Source organism: Filicampus tigris, chromosome 4 (genome assembly GCF_054856515.1).
Source record: "Filicampus tigris isolate MCC_2025a chromosome 4, RoL_Ftig_1.0, whole genome shotgun sequence".
NCBI lineage: Eukaryota > Metazoa > Chordata > Actinopteri > Syngnathiformes > Syngnathidae > Filicampus > Filicampus tigris.
Window position 1 is genome coordinate 18826727 of NC_141220.1, and position 17971 is coordinate 18844697.

The 17971-nt window shown below is 42.6% G+C and overlaps 1 protein-coding gene across 3 annotated transcripts in view; it reads right to left on the reverse strand.

Annotated features, from left to right (window-relative positions):
• syt7a (synaptotagmin VIIa) overlaps nucleotides 1-17971 on the reverse strand; it is a 92991-nt gene that overhangs the window by 37271 nt on the left and 37749 nt on the right. Inside the window, exons 2-5 of one of the 3 annotated variants that reach the window (XM_086027076.1) lie at nucleotides 17144-17247; nucleotides 6243-6322; nucleotides 4944-5078; nucleotides 4-93 (exon numbers count right to left, since the gene is read on the reverse strand). In XM_086027076.1, coding sequence (XP_085883202.1) covers nucleotides 4-93; nucleotides 4944-5078; nucleotides 6243-6322; nucleotides 17144-17247 — 409 coding nt within the window. Of the gene's footprint in view, nucleotides 1-3; nucleotides 172-4943; nucleotides 5079-6242; nucleotides 6323-17143; nucleotides 17248-17971 lie in introns of all 3 variants that reach the window. The other 2 variants (XM_086027075.1, XM_086027077.1) reach the window with 2 other exon arrangements.

A 17971-nucleotide genomic window follows, 5' to 3' on the forward strand; every position in this document is an offset into this window, starting at 1 on the left:
CACTTGCTGGGTCTGAATCCTCCAGACTGCACGTGGCCCTGGACGGCCTGCCATCTCCCGGCCTTCGCTCCCTCCGTCATCATGCTCTTCATGCTGTCAGTGCGATAAGGCCCACCCCCATCATCCCCATGCCCAGTTGCTGCCCCCTTCTGACACCCTGACACTGCCCCACTAAGGGAGACAGACAGGATGCAGAGGTATGGCAGCAGAGAGAGGAGAGAGCAGCGACAAGCAGAGGAAAAAACACCAAAAAGCACGTGAGAGCAAGAGAGGGACACACATAGAACATACACACAGGAAAAGAGGTTGAGCAACCACATAGCTAAGGTGGTGAGACACATTAGTAGAGTGTGTGAGGAGACAGCTTTCCAAGCCCAATGAAAAACAGGTAAATGAAAAGGGTCTGGAATCCAGTGTGTTCAAACACAGAAATGGGGAGTGGAGAGCAGGGACGAGGAGAAGCATTTGCAGGGAGCCTGTGGAAGGTGGAAAACCAACAAGGTCACTCCGTCTGGGCCGAGAGGACCAATCTCACAGCTGCCAGCGTTCACCAGCGGCAGCAGCAGTTTGTGGATGCTGGCCATTAAACTCTCATTCCCGCCTTCATTTATGCGTTCGGGGCTTGAGACGTGCCACTATACGAGGCAGTTCAATGGTGGCAACACGAGCGATGGCTTGTAGTGGAGTGGAAATAATAGACCGTTTTGCGGAGCCATTGAAAGTGAAATTTAACTTAATAGTGTTCCAATAAAACATGGATTGCAATCTATTTCGCAAAGTCAATACCTGATATTTTAGCTGCCATTTGATTACCACTGAGCAAAATTGAATAGTGAAATACACTAAATGGACAAAAGTATTGGTATACAGCATGTTGAATGAGATATGGGGCTTTCTTCATAGAGCTTGTTGAATTTGATTATTAAATATTAAGCAGGCCACGTTTGCAATAAGTCAGGTGGGGCCTTTATTTGACTGCTAGATATTCTCGATAAATTGCAAGTGGCCTTGTTGCAAGAAGGAAGTGTTTTGAAACAATAACTCCACGAGGAATCACAGAGCAAGGCCGCTGGTCACGCTAAATAAGCAGCGTTCCAAACCTCATCTGGCATTACGTCCAGGGTGGCCTTACAACTACACAATGCCAGTGGAGTAGCTAAAGAGTGGAGGAGTGGACAAATGTTGAGATAATACCAAGGGCTTTGTTTTGTGGTGGATCGTACAGGACCGCGTACTTCTATTCTATGGGGAACTATTTTGGGAAGGCCGTTTTCTGTAACAAAGTCCCAATGCACAAAGCAAGGCTAATAAAGGTGTGGTTGGATTAGACTGGACGTCACCTGAACCCCATTAAACAAGTTAAGGGTAAACTACAATGTTCTTGTATTCTTCTGAATAATGGACAAAAATTGCAAACAGAAACATGCTGTAGGAAGTGTTCGAAAGAGAGTGGAACCTTGTGCTGCAAAGGGGGAAGAAACTCTGTTGCAGTAGATTACTTAATACTTTTGCCCCTATAGTGTACTTACTACACCATGCACCAAACAGGGAATAATAAAGACTTGACTTGAGTGTTTACATGATTGTTGCCAACTCAAATGATAGCTCGACACTGTTTGGGGGCTTGAACATAATCATGTTAAAAATTAAAAGCAGTGGTAATCAAAAATAAAGCAAATTAGGGCCCCCGGGTGACACGACTGCTTTTCATTAGCATGTAGGGTCGTCTGGCAGAGGCAAAACATGATGAATTTGAAGGATTTTTAGGTCAGGGAACGCTAATATTTGTCTTGCTCACGATTGGAGGTCACACTTCACATCTGATTGTGACCAACTGACCTGAATGTGCATGTGGATAAGTCATCAATCACAACAACAGCATGAACGGCACAGCAAGAGCAACGGGCAATAGAGGAGACCTGGGCTTCGTTTATCGAGCTGAATCCAGGATGTAAACAATGTCATCCTTATATTAAAAGCAGGAAATGTAAATAAATGGGGTCCGTAAATCAACACGAGTATTTACAGGAACGTGCAGTAAAGTCAGGCATCAATCTCTTTTCTGCCTAAGGTTCATTGGGAGTAAAAGTGATTTATGAAAGATATATAGCCACATTATCCTTGACACTTGACAGTTCCTCCCCTCTGATGTATTAGATTGATAAGCTGCACTATCAAATACAGTATATATACAGTTCAGTCTCATGGTGAATATACTGTATGACAAATAACTGCTGTCAATTTTTACAATTGCGTCATTGTCACTAGAGCCATATAAATATTAGGGATGTAACAACATCGGCAATATCGTGATGCTGCGAGATTAAAATTGCCACGATATCGCCGTCGTCATGTCACGATATTAATAGCAGCAAATCTGTTTAAAAGCCCAAGTTGTTTTGCATTTGTGCAGTTCCGGCACCCTCTGGTGGTTAGTTTATTAGTGCAGTTTAATTTGATGTTTGTTTTGGCCACCTATGTTTGAGACCCACGTTAATCGCCAGCACATAACACATTTGAGTTCCTCCACAAATTGAATCAATATGTGCGTGCATTAGCAAGTAAGTGCCTCAATATTAGGTGTTATCAGCCATTGGAGGTCATTTGAGGTTAATGTTAACTGCTGTTTGAACTATATGAATAATTAGGACTACAGCTAATTAGCATTGTCTAGACACATTTACATGCAACTGCTCATATTATTTTATTTGTATTTCATGTTCTACAGAAACAATACACATACAACCAAATTAAACAGATTATTTATTGTTCACATGAACAAAAAATTGCTGTAACCAATAAAAGGTCCCATAAATCAGTCATACCAGCAAATATTTTTCAACATTTCCGTCAGCCCGCTTCAGCCAAACACAGCATTGTGAACTACATAGACCATGATACTTTGCGCTGCTGAGCCAAAAGGAGCGCATGACTGGCCAAGCTCGTTTCTTTGTGAATGCTGTTATTATGTACAAAAACAGAATATTGTGATGTTGTTTTTTTAATATGAGCTCTTTTTTTTTTTTTTTTACAATATTCTGAGCTTTTGAACAGTATGGTGATCATTTTATATTTCGCCAACCTCCCCACAATATCATGATAATTATCGTATCATGAGGTTCATATCGTGATATTATCGTATCGTGGCATGGATATCGTTATATCCCTAATAAATATACTGCAAAAGATTGAAAAAAATGTTGTACTGACTTTAAAACGCAGTAATTCCTTCAAAATGAAGATGGATCTCATAGGATAGCAACCTATTTGATAATTGAGGCCCACTGTCATTACAGAAAGCTGAAAGCTGCAAATCTCAAGGGAATTTTAAACAGGAAATGATTTTGTCGCTGTCTGCTTGAAAATCATACATCATATAAAATAACCGGTCCGAGTCAGGAGGTCATCCTCTGTCTCTCCTTATAATAGCAAATTGCCGATTTCTTCAATTTTTCAATGCCGATATATTTCCTGGCATGCTATTGAGAAAGAAATCCATTTTGCCATTTTTGCAGGGATAATTGTCCATTACTACGAGTAGTCAAAAGAATAACTGGAGCATAAAACAATTTTATGAACAATAAATGCCAATCTTGAGGGTTATTTTTAAAAAATGAACTTCTCCAAAACACAAGCACCGCAGGCTTGAGTACGGCTGGTTTACCGGGATCAGCGGCCATCATCTTCTGGTGGCGTTTTAAGACAGGAAAACCATGTATCCAGCCCCTTCACCAGCACACTGCAGCCTCATCTCTCCAGGCCATTTAGCACACATTTCTCAACAGCTCAGCCTATTAAAAATGACCATTCATTAGACAGTTTATCTGACAGATTCCTGGTAGCAGGAAATCTAAGCCCAGAGCCCTCGCACTGCCTGGAGGGAGATAAGTCCGACCTTGCTTGAGCTTTTACTGGATTCCAAACATTACTTTTAGTGCGTCACGTAAAAATGCCTTATCTCCCATTGTGACCGACAGTACATGCAGCTCAAGTGTTACGGTGTTAGTGTCGTTGATATAATGGGAGATCAGAGGAAGGGCACAGATGAATGTCAGGTGAACGTTGGCATCACACAGCAAAGTGCTCTAACGGTCAACCCTCCACAAGAAAGGCACACACAAGCAATAGGGGAGATTAGAGAAGACAGGTAAAGTATATGCATCTTTTAGCTAGGAAGGCTACGAGGGTTGTCCGTCTCCATGGTTACGATTCCATGGGAGAGAGGTGAGAGGTTAGAGGTCAGGAGTTAGTACGACCGGCAGGGCTGTAGGGAGTTGGAGAGGGCATCGGAACATGTGCCTGGGTGTTCGTTAAAAGGTGACAGGGAGTGAGGAGGATCATCAGGAAGGAGCCAGAGGGAGTTGCGCGGCTGCACTGATTTGCTCTGCAGGAATAATAGGGTGGCTGTGGCAAGGAGGCTATAATGCGCGTGTATGACATTTTACCCACTCACATTTCCAGAGCAGATTATGAGTAATCATTGGTAACCATTTGTGCCCTACAGTATGGTTACATTGGATGCATTTGTTTTTCTTGTTGTTCCTACACTATGGTTGATGAAAATTGTATTCAACAATAACACTCAGCCTTGAAAGCAGCAGTTTGTATTCATTTTGCAATGTATTAGAATATTTATACATTGGCCTTTAAACGAAGCCTTTCGCCTCGTTACTCATGTGAAAATGTTTGCCTGAATCACCCAAAAATGAATCGAAATTATACTAAGAGTCCAAATGTCGTCTGACAGGCACATTGGATGACTTTAATTAAATGAGTGGTAAGTTGGTGGTGACTGAAGCCAGGGGGACAGGGGGATGGATAGGGATACAGATAGAGGTAGTGATTAGAAAAGGGAAAGGAAGGGAAAGGAGTGGAGGTGTCCCTGTCTCGTTACAGCCCTGCTCAAGGGTGAAGACTCTTACCAGTCTTGGACCAAGACTCACTTGAGTGTGAGGCGAGGGTCTCCATATGGGGCATAGGGAGAAATGTTAAGTACGAACTCCTTCGGCGGATAGGAGCTCCACCTCTGCTGCACTGTGCTGCTGTCATTGTTATTCCAAAAGTCTCTGTCTAGATCACTGTGGCCAAAGAGAAAGACAGGTCAGAGCAACACAACTGCGGACGGCCTTGGCACTAACCAACAACTTTGCAACAAACGTCTCTTCTCTGGAGATGATGCGAGAGCTTGGTTTGAGGAAGAGTCGTTCTAAGAGCTGCATGAAATGGGAGGCTGTTTTCCAGCCTGAATTGGAAGAGTCACCACAGCGATTTTAAGGAGATAGGTAGCACGGAAAGAGGAGCACAATAGCATGTAATGACGTTTTGTCCACCTAGCATGGCGCCCCTAATGAAACACATTTGAGTGAGCATTGCGAAATCTGGATCCCCCAGGCACCCCACCCAAACTGTCAACATGAGAAGTAAGGAGACAAATGCACGAGACATGTGGCGGAAAGATAAATCACAGAAGTAAAGGAGGAAAAGGTGAGCAGAATCACTGATGTCATACAATTCACACATCAAGTGGTCAGAGGCAAAGCACAAAGAGAAGAGTTGGAAGCAGAGATGAACAACAGAGCACATCAATGCTGCTTGAGCCCGTAAGTAAGGGAGAAAATGGGGAAAAAAAAAAAAAAAAACAAGTCACCCAAATCACAAAACATTCACATAACCATCTTTGAACCATTCAAGTATGAAATAAAAGGGAAAGCGGGACATTCAGAGGAAACAGCAACAGCAGCGTAGTAAAAGAGAAGTGGCGATGAACAGGTTAAAAAGACATTTGTGGAATTAAGAATTGTACTTAGCATTACAAAGCTGACATTTTCCAGTATTGACCTATAGCCTCAATTCATCAGAGGGAGAAAAGCACCTTGAAAATCATTTCATACCTTTATACTCTTGACAGTTTCACAAAGAGGAAAAAAAAAATGAATGCCACCGCGCACACACACCTCTTGTTTGATCAAAGTTAACACGGGCATGGCAAGCTGACTGCACTCAAGAAGTCATACGTGCAGTCACAGTTGACACGATACAGATATAATCTATAATCATTTGATCACTCAGCCTCCATTTAACATCTGTCTTATCATACTTCTTGCAGAGCTTTTGAAAATGAACAACAGGCCTCGATTTCTGCCTGGTTAGTGTCATTGTTTAAATTGAGAGCCTTAAAGGTGAACCCATTGCAGGTCATTGTCACCGGACTATTCAAGCCCAACCAGTTACCAGGCACTTACTTGATGGCTTTCTTCTCCCCTCGCCCACGTGCTGAGTCTGGAGTATCCGCCGTTTCCACTCCCGGCTTATTTCTCTTCCCCTTGATCCAAGCGCAGGGAGGGGAACACAGACACAGATGAGAAAATGAAAAGGTTAGCATGCATGTGTCATTTTGAAGCAGTGTTTTTGCATGTACAGAAGCCACCCCTATTATCTCTTGAACACCAGCCCTTTACCTGATGGTCTCCTGATTATACTCATCTTAGTCAAATCAAATCTGCAGTGGAGTGCCATTTGTGGCCATGATTATCAATCGCAGCCACCCAGAAATTTCCATGGCAATTGCCTCTTTTAAGGTAATCGTCTGGGCACTGGAGAGAAGCGTCTGGGAAGTCCTGCTCCATTCTGATTTTAAACAGCTGGAGCGTGAACTGCCATTACCGTGGGAATAATGACAATTGAAAAAGTTAGCTATGCTGGCCGCATTCTACTAAAAGTGTTTGGCCATCATCACAATGGAGGTAATCTCTATTGACATTTGGCTACATATAAGGCAAAAAGTGGGTAAGTCAAAAGCTGCCCGAATGCCTGAATTTGTCGTAATACTGTGATACGCGGTGAATGAGAAAGGATTCTTCATCTTAGAAACTGACTGTAAAGAACACACAGAAACATGCCACCATGGCGTGGCATGTATGAGTGAATCTAACGAAATGGGGTGGGACACGGCTGACCATATTAACTGGAGTATTATGGCTGCGTATGGAAATGTATGGCTGGACTCCCTCAGAATAGCATCAAACAGCTGCAGATCATTCAGAACGCTGCAGCACGGGCTAGTACTAGAACAAAGAAATCGGAACATCTTACTCCAGTCCTAAAGGCTTTACACTGGCTTCCAGTTAGCTGTAGAATGCATTTTAAAAGGATCCTAGTGGTCTATAAATCACTGAATGGCTTAGGTCCTGAATACATTTACGAAATGCTCATGGAATATAAAGGGCTCTGGGGTCTGCAAACTTGGGTCAATTAATGAAGCCCTAGAGTTCAAAGCAAACATGGTGCAACAGCATTTAGCTCTTATGTTGCACGCAAATGTAATTAATAAGCTGCCAATAGACATGAAGTTAGCCCCGAGTGTAAATGCTTTTAAATCCAGGTTAAAAACTATGCTTTTTTCCCCCGTACCAATGATTAAGATCTTTTAGAGTATTTCTATATCGTGTCATCATTTTGTCACTTAATAATGCATCAGATTTATATAGAGCTTTTCTGGACACTCAAAGATGCTTTACAAGCATACATTGTTCATGTGCTCACACATTCACACTCTGCTGGTGGTAAAGTACATATGTAGCCGGAGCTGCCCTGGGGCAGGTTGACGGAAGCATGGCTGCCAGAGTGTGCGGCCCTTCTGACCACCACCAAGTGTCTTGCCCAAGGACACAATGGCACATGACTCAGACAGAGCGGGATTTTAACAGCCGGTCCCTCCGTTTACTGGACGACCTGCTCTACCACGTGAGCCACGGCCGCCTCAAACATTTTTTTTAATCTGTTCTGAGTACCAAAGAAACTACAAAGTAGTTCAACTTCCAACATGAAGTTTTGCCTCAAAAAATGAAAAGGAGAAACAAACAACAAATATTAAAACAGTTTTCTCTCAATAGCATAACAAATGTGCAATAATATAAAATACCATTTCACAACCTGCTAACCCCACTCTTTCCAAAAGTAAAAATAAAAATGGAAACCTTAACTCACAAAACCTTCTCTGTAAAATCTTCTTTGTCAACTTTATTACTTCTGACTTAATCAGCCTGAGAAACTAATGATTTTCTCTTTGGTGCATACCGTCACCTGCTGTACATATAGAGTCAATGCAGTCTGGGTCGCGTTTCCGTCTCTCTTCAGCAAAACGGACGTAGGTTAATAATGGACTGTGAAGTCCATTCAATACACACTCTAGCAACAGGAGGTGCACTGATGAGACGTGGCTAGAGAAAGATTTGTATAGATTGGTTTACCGGAGCTCCATGACTTCCACTCAAGTATACACCAGCCCATCATGAGCCTATCTATGTGAATGCAGTCCTTAAGAGCCAAGCACTCAGCACTGTGCTTCTGTATGAGTTTCTGATGGAGACCGAAATGGCTCGTATCTATCTATGATTCATTCACAGACTACATCGGGATACAAATAGCTCCGAAGCCTACATAGGATGCACCAGGCAAACTGCTTGGCCCAGATAACTCTCGATATCATTTCAAAGTACGGCTTGTATCTTGAATACAGCCATTACAAATACCCATTACAAAACCCAGAACACCAAAAGCACAATAGCCAGGAGTGTTTACGGGGAACAAATTTCCTCCTAATATCTGGCAGGCAAGCTTATGCAGGTTGGTCATCTATCATTCCATGTTGTCCTAAAAGTTTCAGGACGTTGGGAAGACAAAGAAAATGAGTGAGAGTCCACTGCTGAGAGAGCCAAGGGAGCTAAACATAAAAATTAGATTTGTAATAAATAAATAAATAAATGTGTCAGCCAAAGGTAGGGGAGGGGGGATGCGGGGCAGAGGAGAGGGTATCCGTGGGGAAGGACAGGTGCGAAGTGACTGAGGCAGCGAGTGGCAGGAAGTCTCAAGTGGACTGGTGGTGAAAATAAGAACAGACTCAAACATGCAGCAGTGTCCCACTGCGTTTCTTTCCACGAATCCACGTGCACATACACACGCATGATGCAACAGTTTCAGAGCAGTCACCTTCCTAATAAACACTTGTGTGTGCGCATGTGAGACGAATAAATGCTGCAGGGATCCATCGCATATGACAAAGCTCTTACGACATGCACAATCCAGAAAAATCATCTCAGTGCCCCAAATGAGAGTTAAAGCAAACCAAATGGAAGAGTGAGCAATGTCCCTCTAATCCTCCACTCAAATACCCTTGAAAATACTTAAGTCTAATTTAAAGCTGCTACTTTTTTGTCACATGACAAAGGAGAAACACGATTACAATGCCGCTTGGCTCTGAGCCATCAATTCAAAACAGCTCAATGTGATTTAATGGCCTAATTGTGAGAGCCACTGAAATTGCAGCAAACTACACCAAATGCGTTTTCATACGGGAGACCTAAAGTGATGTCTGGTGAAGTAGAGGAAGACTGCCCGCAGTGATGATGAGCTGTTTTTTTTTTTTTTCCTTTTTCTGAAGGTTCTAGACATGAGGGATGAAAGAAGCTAGCATTCTGTCTGCATCAGTTGGCAGTGTTCTGCCCTCCATCACCCAGCTGTGTTTGTTTGAACTAAGACAGCACGAGTCCACATGCTCGCTCAACATTACACACATCGCGCCATAATTAGAAAAGAGTGATCGTTTGACTGTCAAAACGTTATTGTATGTTAACCAGAATTAACTTTGAATCACATGATTCACACATTAACGCAATCAAGGACAATCTGTCACTGACAACATTAGGGCTTCAAATAATGGTAATGACTGGCCATTATCATACTAATTCATTTTATTTAAGCTCTGCAATCATTGATTTTCACAACTATGCTGATTGGCCTCATTGCGATCCTCCTCCTGTGACTCCCAACATCCGAGCTGATCCCAAATAAAAATGTTGCTCATACAATTGATTCAGTGGAGCTGTGAATGTGGTCAGGTCCAATCTCGGCTGCGCTCAAAGTTATGTCACGGATCAAACAGCAAAGCGTTCACAGAAGCAGCAGGCATAGAGGCCTTCTGAATGCCAAATAGCCACTGCTGCTGAGACAGATGTTAGCAGCACCAACACTGATGAGTTCAAATCCCACCTAACACCAACAACACGAGGCCCCACTGCACAGAACCTGCAGCTCCACAGAATGAACGTAATAGTCATTTGACCTGCATGATTATTTCAAATTTTGTCAGTCATCCTAAGGCGCTTGACAGTCATGAATGACGATAAAAACAGTCCGTAATGTGAACGGCCGACAATGACGTCATCCGGAGCCCAAAATGCAGGCGAAGGAAAAGTGCTGACACCAGGGGGATCGAATCTGCAGGGTTTTTTTTGAGCAACAGTATTGACTTTATATTCTACTTGAATTTAATCCCACTTGAAACATGAAGCATTAAGTGGGCATTTATGGTGATAGTCGTCATTCAGCCACAGTTCAGATCGATCCATTTTTACACGAAAAAATAGAATAAAAAAAAAAAAAAAAATCTGAATTGAGCGTTAAGACCTGCGGTGTGAACCTAGCCTAATGTTGCGTTTGTGGAATATAAATTAAGCAGCAAAATGCCCCCACTTTTAGCATCTCAGGGGGGCGGCCATTTTGTCACTTCTGTCAACTGAAGATGACATTGAAGTTGCTCAGGACTCAGATAACGACCAATCACGGCTCAACTGTTTTATGGAGCTCGGCCAAGATTGGTCGTTATCTGAGCCCTGAGAAATGTCGATGTCGTCTTCAGTAGACAGAAGTGATAAAATGGCCGCCGACTGAGCTAACTAAAAACGGGTGGATTTCTCATATTACACAAACGCATTATTAATCACAATGTCGTGTTTAGACTAGTGGGCCTGCATAGAACATATTCTGAAAAAAAATAGGTTTGGGGTGACTTTCACTTTAAAATCTCTGAGAAGTTGTTCTGTCTTATCTTATTCAGGGTGCTCCACTTCAGCACACACCAAGAGAAGAATACGTGAGCCATAGAGGAAAAAGTAGACAGAAGACGACAGCGTGAGTCCGGCAGTGAAGGAGAAGACGTGTTTGACGCACGTTATGGTGCCACGAAACATGGTGCCACGAAACATGGTGGAAGGCAGCCCAGGTGGCAGCGATACACTCGTATCTCGCCTACAAAGAGGGCAAAAGGGCAGAAGTGTGGGAGTTTTTCATTTTTTGAAAGATGACAGATGGGAAATTAATTCAAGATAGTTACACTGTATACAGACAGTGTGAAAAAATGGAGCCACATTTGGCGGTGCGGGCAGGACGTCAACTCTTTGAAGTCAATATTTGGAATGAAAATGAATTTGCTGGTGCTGTTTTCTATTTCTAAAGCAGAGTGACCAACGCTTTTGTAACTGAGCGAAAATTGTGAGTATTGAAACACACTTCTGAAATAAATTTGCTCAAATCACCTTAAATTATGTTATTATTAATAATTAACCATATTCATGTATGTGAGACACGGTTCATGTTTGATTTCTCACAGGAAACATCAATACGCAACACTTGATTTCCTCTTCAACACTCCTAGGAAATCACAAGGTCCCAATCACTGGTAAGCTATTTATAAAACAGGCCCCAGGTCTACACATATTGTCCTTTGGGGGTTACCTGTGGCCCATGGATGCCATGTTGGTGTGCTGTGTTCTATGCATACAAAATAAGAATTCAATGTTTGTTATTTAAAGCATTATTGACATGTTACTGATAGCTGTGGTCACTTTGGTCACTACAAGTGTGATAGGAATGTTGATTTTTTTTTTTTCACCTCGCAGAGTTGATCTAGCGCCTATCCGAGCTGACTTTAAGTGAGAGGTGGAGTACACCCTGGACTGGTCACAAATCAATTGCAGGGCACAACAACAACAAACAACCAGTCAAACTAATATTCACACTTCTGGTCAATTTAGCATCTTTAATGAACTAAAAAAGCATGTTTTGTGATGTGGGATTAAGAACCGTCAGGAAACCTATGTGACCACAGGGAGAACATGCAAACCGCACGCGGAATTTGAACCCTCAACTTCAAACTGTGAGGCAGAGACGGCCATGACCCACTTAATACTGCATTCCCATGATTTCCTCTGGGACGAACAGTTTGAAATCAACACATAAAGGAAGGTTGACCAGCACCCTAGAATGAACAGTTTTCAACCTTCGAGGTTCCACTAACAGGTGACACTCATTTTCGCCAACAATGTGACAAAAACTATACCAACCGACGCATCTGGTGCTGCCTTTAAAAAGGACAGAGGTTCCGTCATCTCTATAGATAGCAGGTCGTGTATAGAAATGATGGAGGATTTAAGCGCTTACACAACAGGAAGCAATGTGCACGAAGGAGGTTTCAAGACCAATGCACACAAGGAGTTTTAAAGTAAAAACCTTTTTTCACTGGTTGCCAAAGCTAAAACACCGAAAGCAACACTTACTCAAAATGTCTTGTCTATTAACCTATGAATCATAAGCAAAACTGGCATGGGCGTCCTCACAAGTGACACGTGAAGCTGCGGGCAACATTTGCTCTTATGAAAGCTGACACCGTCAAAGAGTACACTCGGACTTTTGGAAAAAGAAAGGTTTACGATGCTAGGCTGTGGTGTACAATAAGGCTAGAACGTTCCTCCTTCGTGAATATACAGCATAACCTCGATAATATAAGGCATGTGACGCGCTCATGCAAATTGCAGTCTGTTTACATTCTAATGACGAGTCAGGGGAGTATAGAGCTCCTAAAGAAAAGAGATCAAGGGAGTGCAGCTTGTGTGCCTGCTAAGCCTTCATCATCTGTGTCAGTGATAATGAATGTGTGTGGCATTGGCCACAAGAACTGAACATGTTTACCACCAAAATGTTTAACACATTACATGCTGACTATCACTCGATGTAAGATTGTTAACTACATTTTACACCTTGGGTCAAAACGCACGGCTGTGTGTATTTTGTACAGTGTCATACATTCTCAACAATCAGTACACCTGCACAATGCAATGAGATTCTTACAGTATAAAGTATACTGCAGATCAGGGGTAGGCAACCCGCGAATCCGGAGCCGCATGCGGCTCTTTCATTCTTATGTTGCGGCTCTGCGTGGTTTGGGAAAATAAATTATACGTGTCCGTTTGAAGTGTATGTTATTTGTCTCAAAAACGTGTTTCATGTCTTCTTATTAAGTCAAAGTTTTTGGCCACTTTCATATGTGTTCCTAGATCGGATACCTATCGGATTTTTTGCAATGCGACCGCAGTCTGAACCGCGCCAGGTCGCATATATCCGACATTGATGTCATCCGAGCCCAAAATGTGCCCCGCATGGGCGGAGGGAAAGTGCTGGTAGGCGGTAGATCGAATCTGCAAAGTTGTTTTGAATAACAGTATTGACTTTACATTTGACTTTAATTTAATCCCACTTGATGCATCAAGCATAAAGTGGACATTTATGGTGATAGTAGTAATTCAGCCACGCCTTAGATCGGCTCATTTTTTACGCGCAGTTATGACATGACGTCAGCTTTAGTGAGTTGTGCATGAAATGAGATCGAAAAGACTCGCCTCATCATTTCCCCCAAATACTGTATTTCTTACGTTAGGGTAAAAGAGGGTCTGAAAATGTCTGGCAGTGAATGAGTTAACCAGGTAAAATAAATATTCAGGCAGTTATTTTGCAAATATTTATTTTTATTGTTCAGTGAAATAGTTCTCTTTTTTTCATTGTATTTTTAAATTCAGGTCAAGGCTGCATGCTCCGAAGTGACGGCTCACGGCATTTTTGTTTGCTAGATGGATAACTTAAGTTCAGCTTTTTAATTCATCTGAAAGAGACCTTCAACTCTGCGATTCGTTTTTGTAAGAGTTCAAAATGTGTTCACTTAAAAAATAAAATGTAATTTTCCGAAACATGAATGGACTGCATGGATTTTATAAACAACACACTATATCTTACAACCGCGTTGAAATGGCTCTTTGAGTGTTAAAGGTTGCCGGCCCCTGCTGGAGATAAATATGAAATAATATACAAGTAGCCAACCCTCCCAGTTTTGCCAAGAGGACTACACAGAAAAAAATGGTGTTTTGAATTTACTGAATTTTATTTTGTCAATTAGTTCTACAAAATAAACTCATCTCTGGATCCATACACATTTTTAAGCAGATGTATTGTTTAAGTAGATGTATAGTGGATGAAATAAAATTTAGTAAATTCAACAAAAACGTTTTGCAGTGCAGATTTGGAGAGGTGAAAATGTGGGTTGGACCATTCAGCTATCCAGTTGCTTTAATTTTCACCGGTGTCAAAAACAAACAAGCATTATGCTATTTTAACAAAGGCAGATTTTTGTTAAATGCTAATCTTGTATTGGACCTTTATATTATGCATGTGTTACATAAGTGTAGATGGATATTGTTGACTAAAGTGCATGTTAACAAAAGGATGTGTCTGCCACAGTGAGGCAACACATTCAAAGGGGATTTGTGCAACATTCCAATCACATCATTATCTAATGAAGGACGTAGCCAAAATCAAACTTAAAAGGTGATGATACCATCACATGGAACGGAGACAACGCTAATAACACCTACAATATGTCATGAATAAATTGTTGTGCATTACTCCCATTTATCACAGTTCCACTTGCTAGTGCATGTAGCGGGAAGTGCTTAATGTGATTTCACACCAGTGAGAGGCTGACACTTTCTCAACGAAAGCGGTCGAAAGACAAGGAGCTTAATCGACATCAATGTTACCCCTCCACCGCCAACTCACACCTAACCAGAGTGCGATGCACTGATGCGAGAGGAAAGTACGACATCATCCTTTGCATGGGATGGCATGCGCTCGGCCGGGTCGCGAGGCCAGCAGATCCCGTGCAGCCTCTGCACTGTCTGTTTGCTGCTGCTGCTGCTGCTGCTACTCCAACAGGACTGTCACAAACTGGAAATAAGATCCATTTACAACAGAGCTCCCGTAGAGGGCCGCAGGGACTTTCCAAAGAGCTGGCCGCTCGACAAGCTCACTCCGCAACAGGAAATCAGGAGCCATTCCCTGCTCCATTTCCTTCCAGGTGGAATATCTCATATAACACGTTTCAGGGAAGGAAACAAGAAGGGACAGTATGCCGCTGAGATCGTTACCCTCCTGTTTTATATGCGCTATAATGGTGTAATCTAGTTACAATCCCATTACGGGTGTGTCTTTAATGCAAACATTATGTAGAGAAGCTTGTTGTCTGCACGACCTGCTGGGATGTCGAGGCCTGCCATCTGTGCACCAATAAGTTTCACAGCAATGCAGCGGTGAATTGGTTGACCGTTGCTCTCGTAGGTCGTTGTAGTTGTTTTTCAACTCCGCACTGACGTTTCACGCTTCAAGTCAGCTAACCACTGATGATGTTTTTTGGCATCTCGTCTTCCATTCAACCAATTTACAGTGGACTTTCGACTCGCCCGTATGCTCCCATCGCCGGACTATAAGGCAAGGCAAGGCTACAGTATATAGCGCATTTCATACACGAGGTAAATCAATGCGTTTCAATCTATGCCCTTAGCACGCTAGCGGCTGTTTTCAGACCTTTTTGTAATATTGGCATCACGTTATTCACCTCTAGGGGCCTCCATGTAGACTTATTTACTCCAATGCTCTGTGGAGCAGCAAAATGTCCAGCCAGCAAGAAAACACAGTCTTCATACATCTGCGTGGGTCTGTGAGTATGAAAATAAGATGGTGGTGGAGGACATTAGCATTTAGTCTCGCTAGCTTTGGCAATTCCGATCACCGCTAGACTTAAAATATTCACTGACGTCTGCGTATAGTGCCGTATGGATGCTAACAACTGAGTGGAAATATTTTACCAAAAAGGGACCAGCTAGCTTCAAATACAATTACAGCATAAGTCAAACTGAAACAGTGAAACATAGAAATGCTTATTTTTTCAAGCCTACCTGTCCTGTCTTTGCAACATTACAGGCTATGGAACACAAGATGAGACGTGCCTGTATGTTGAAGAGAAATTTGCTCAGGACTCACTAATTACCATTAGCGTGATAGTGAGATGTATTTTTAATCATTTGTTTTTATTTGTTTCTATGCTGTTCCATCTCAGTTTCACAAAAAGGTTGCAGACCGCTGTACTGTGCTGAAAAAATATCAAGGACAAATTTGATTAATCGATTTTGACATGACTTTCATCACATTAGCGTCGACTAGAAAAATGTTTTGTTCCACAGACTCCTAATAGGTTGTGAGCTCCAAGTTGAGTAAAAACTCACACAAAAAAAAGGAAGGGGAAAGGCTGTTTGGGCATTGTGCTCAGACTGACTGATAAGGGGTTGCCTCCCTTTTAATCAATCACATTTCATAGCACATAATCACAATGATGTGCCCTTAACAGAGGTCAGTGTGCTCAATCTTTGTTGTCGTCTAACGGAGGCTGTGTCAGCACACTTGGCTAATATTGTAACTGCTTCTGGGAATGAATTACAGTCCTGAAGCAGCTGTGGATGTGGTTTTTGGAAAGTGACGCAACACGGGCCGGCATTTCAGCTTCTCTTTCATTAATTACTATCTAACTTCACTTCAATGAGCATGTGCATCTTTATTTTGGATTAGAGAGTCCCATAAAAGTTTGCACACATTGCTATTTCCTAAATAAATTACCCTTTAAAGATTTGAATTCACAGCGCACAGTGACATTTAGGCATCTCAGATTCATCCATCCATCATCGATACCGCTTCTCCTCTCAAGAGTCGCAGGGCGTGCTGGAACCTATCCCAGCCATCTTCGGGCAGTAGGCGGGGGACACCCTGAATTGGTTGCCAGCCAATCGCAGGGCACACAGAGACAAACAAACAACCACACTCACAATCACAATTTAGAGTGATCAATTAACCTACCATGCATGTTTTGGGAATGTGGGAAGAAACCGGAGAACCCGGAGGAAACCCACGGGGCGAAAACATGCAAACTCCACACAGGAAGGCCGGGGCCGGAATCGAACCCGCGACCTCTGAACTGTCAGGCGGACATGCTAACCAGTCGACCACCGTGCCGCCCGCATCTCAGATTATTCAAACTTTTTGTGGAGCTACTAATGTGGCTGAAAAATACATTATGTGTGTGTGTGTGTCTGTGTGTGTGTAGGCGTGTCGGGGTGTGCATGTGTGTGCGTGCATGGGTGCTTACACTCACCAGCTTGCGTTGACACCAACCGCAGACGCCACAAAGAGCCACAAGCCAAACAGCACACACTGTCACTGCTAGGGAGACCAGGAACACACTGAGGGACACTGAGCCTGTGTACACAAACACACACACACACATTACAAATTATAGGAAGAAAGAGTCAACAAGGGCGATTTTGCATTCATTAGATTACATGTACTGCAGTATGTCTTTCAGTAACTATGAAAAGTTGTTTATAAATAAAATGTATTATTATTATTATTATTATATTATTATTATTATTAAAACAGAAGTTATGGTGTTCGGTCCCAGTGGCTCGTCTCCATCCCACCCTGTTGACCTGGGCCCCTTGTCTTCATATCTAAAGCCAACAGTCTTAAACTTGGGTTTTAAAATGGACAGTGATCTTAAATTGGACCAGCAAATCAGCGCTGTTGAAAATTCAAGATTCTTTCACCTTAGACAGCTGGCTAAGGTAAAGCCCCTCTTTTCCCATCAGCACTTAGAAACAGTCATCCATGCCATCGTTACATCTCGGCTAGATTACTGTAATGCACCTTTTTTGGGAGTCAGCCAGTCCTCCCTCAGGCGTTTCCATTTGGTCAAAAATGCTGCTGCTCCTCTCCTAACCGGAGGACAGAAGAGGGAGCACATAACCCCAATTCTGGCCTCCCTTGACTGGCTCCCAGTGCATTTTAGAGTTCATTTTAAGATAATTCTCTTTGTCTTCAAATATTTAAATGGGCTCGCCGAAGTGTAGCTCTCTGAGCTTCTCCACCCCTACGCACCTGCCTGGTGCCTCAGGTCTGCGGATCAGACGCTACTGGAGGTGCC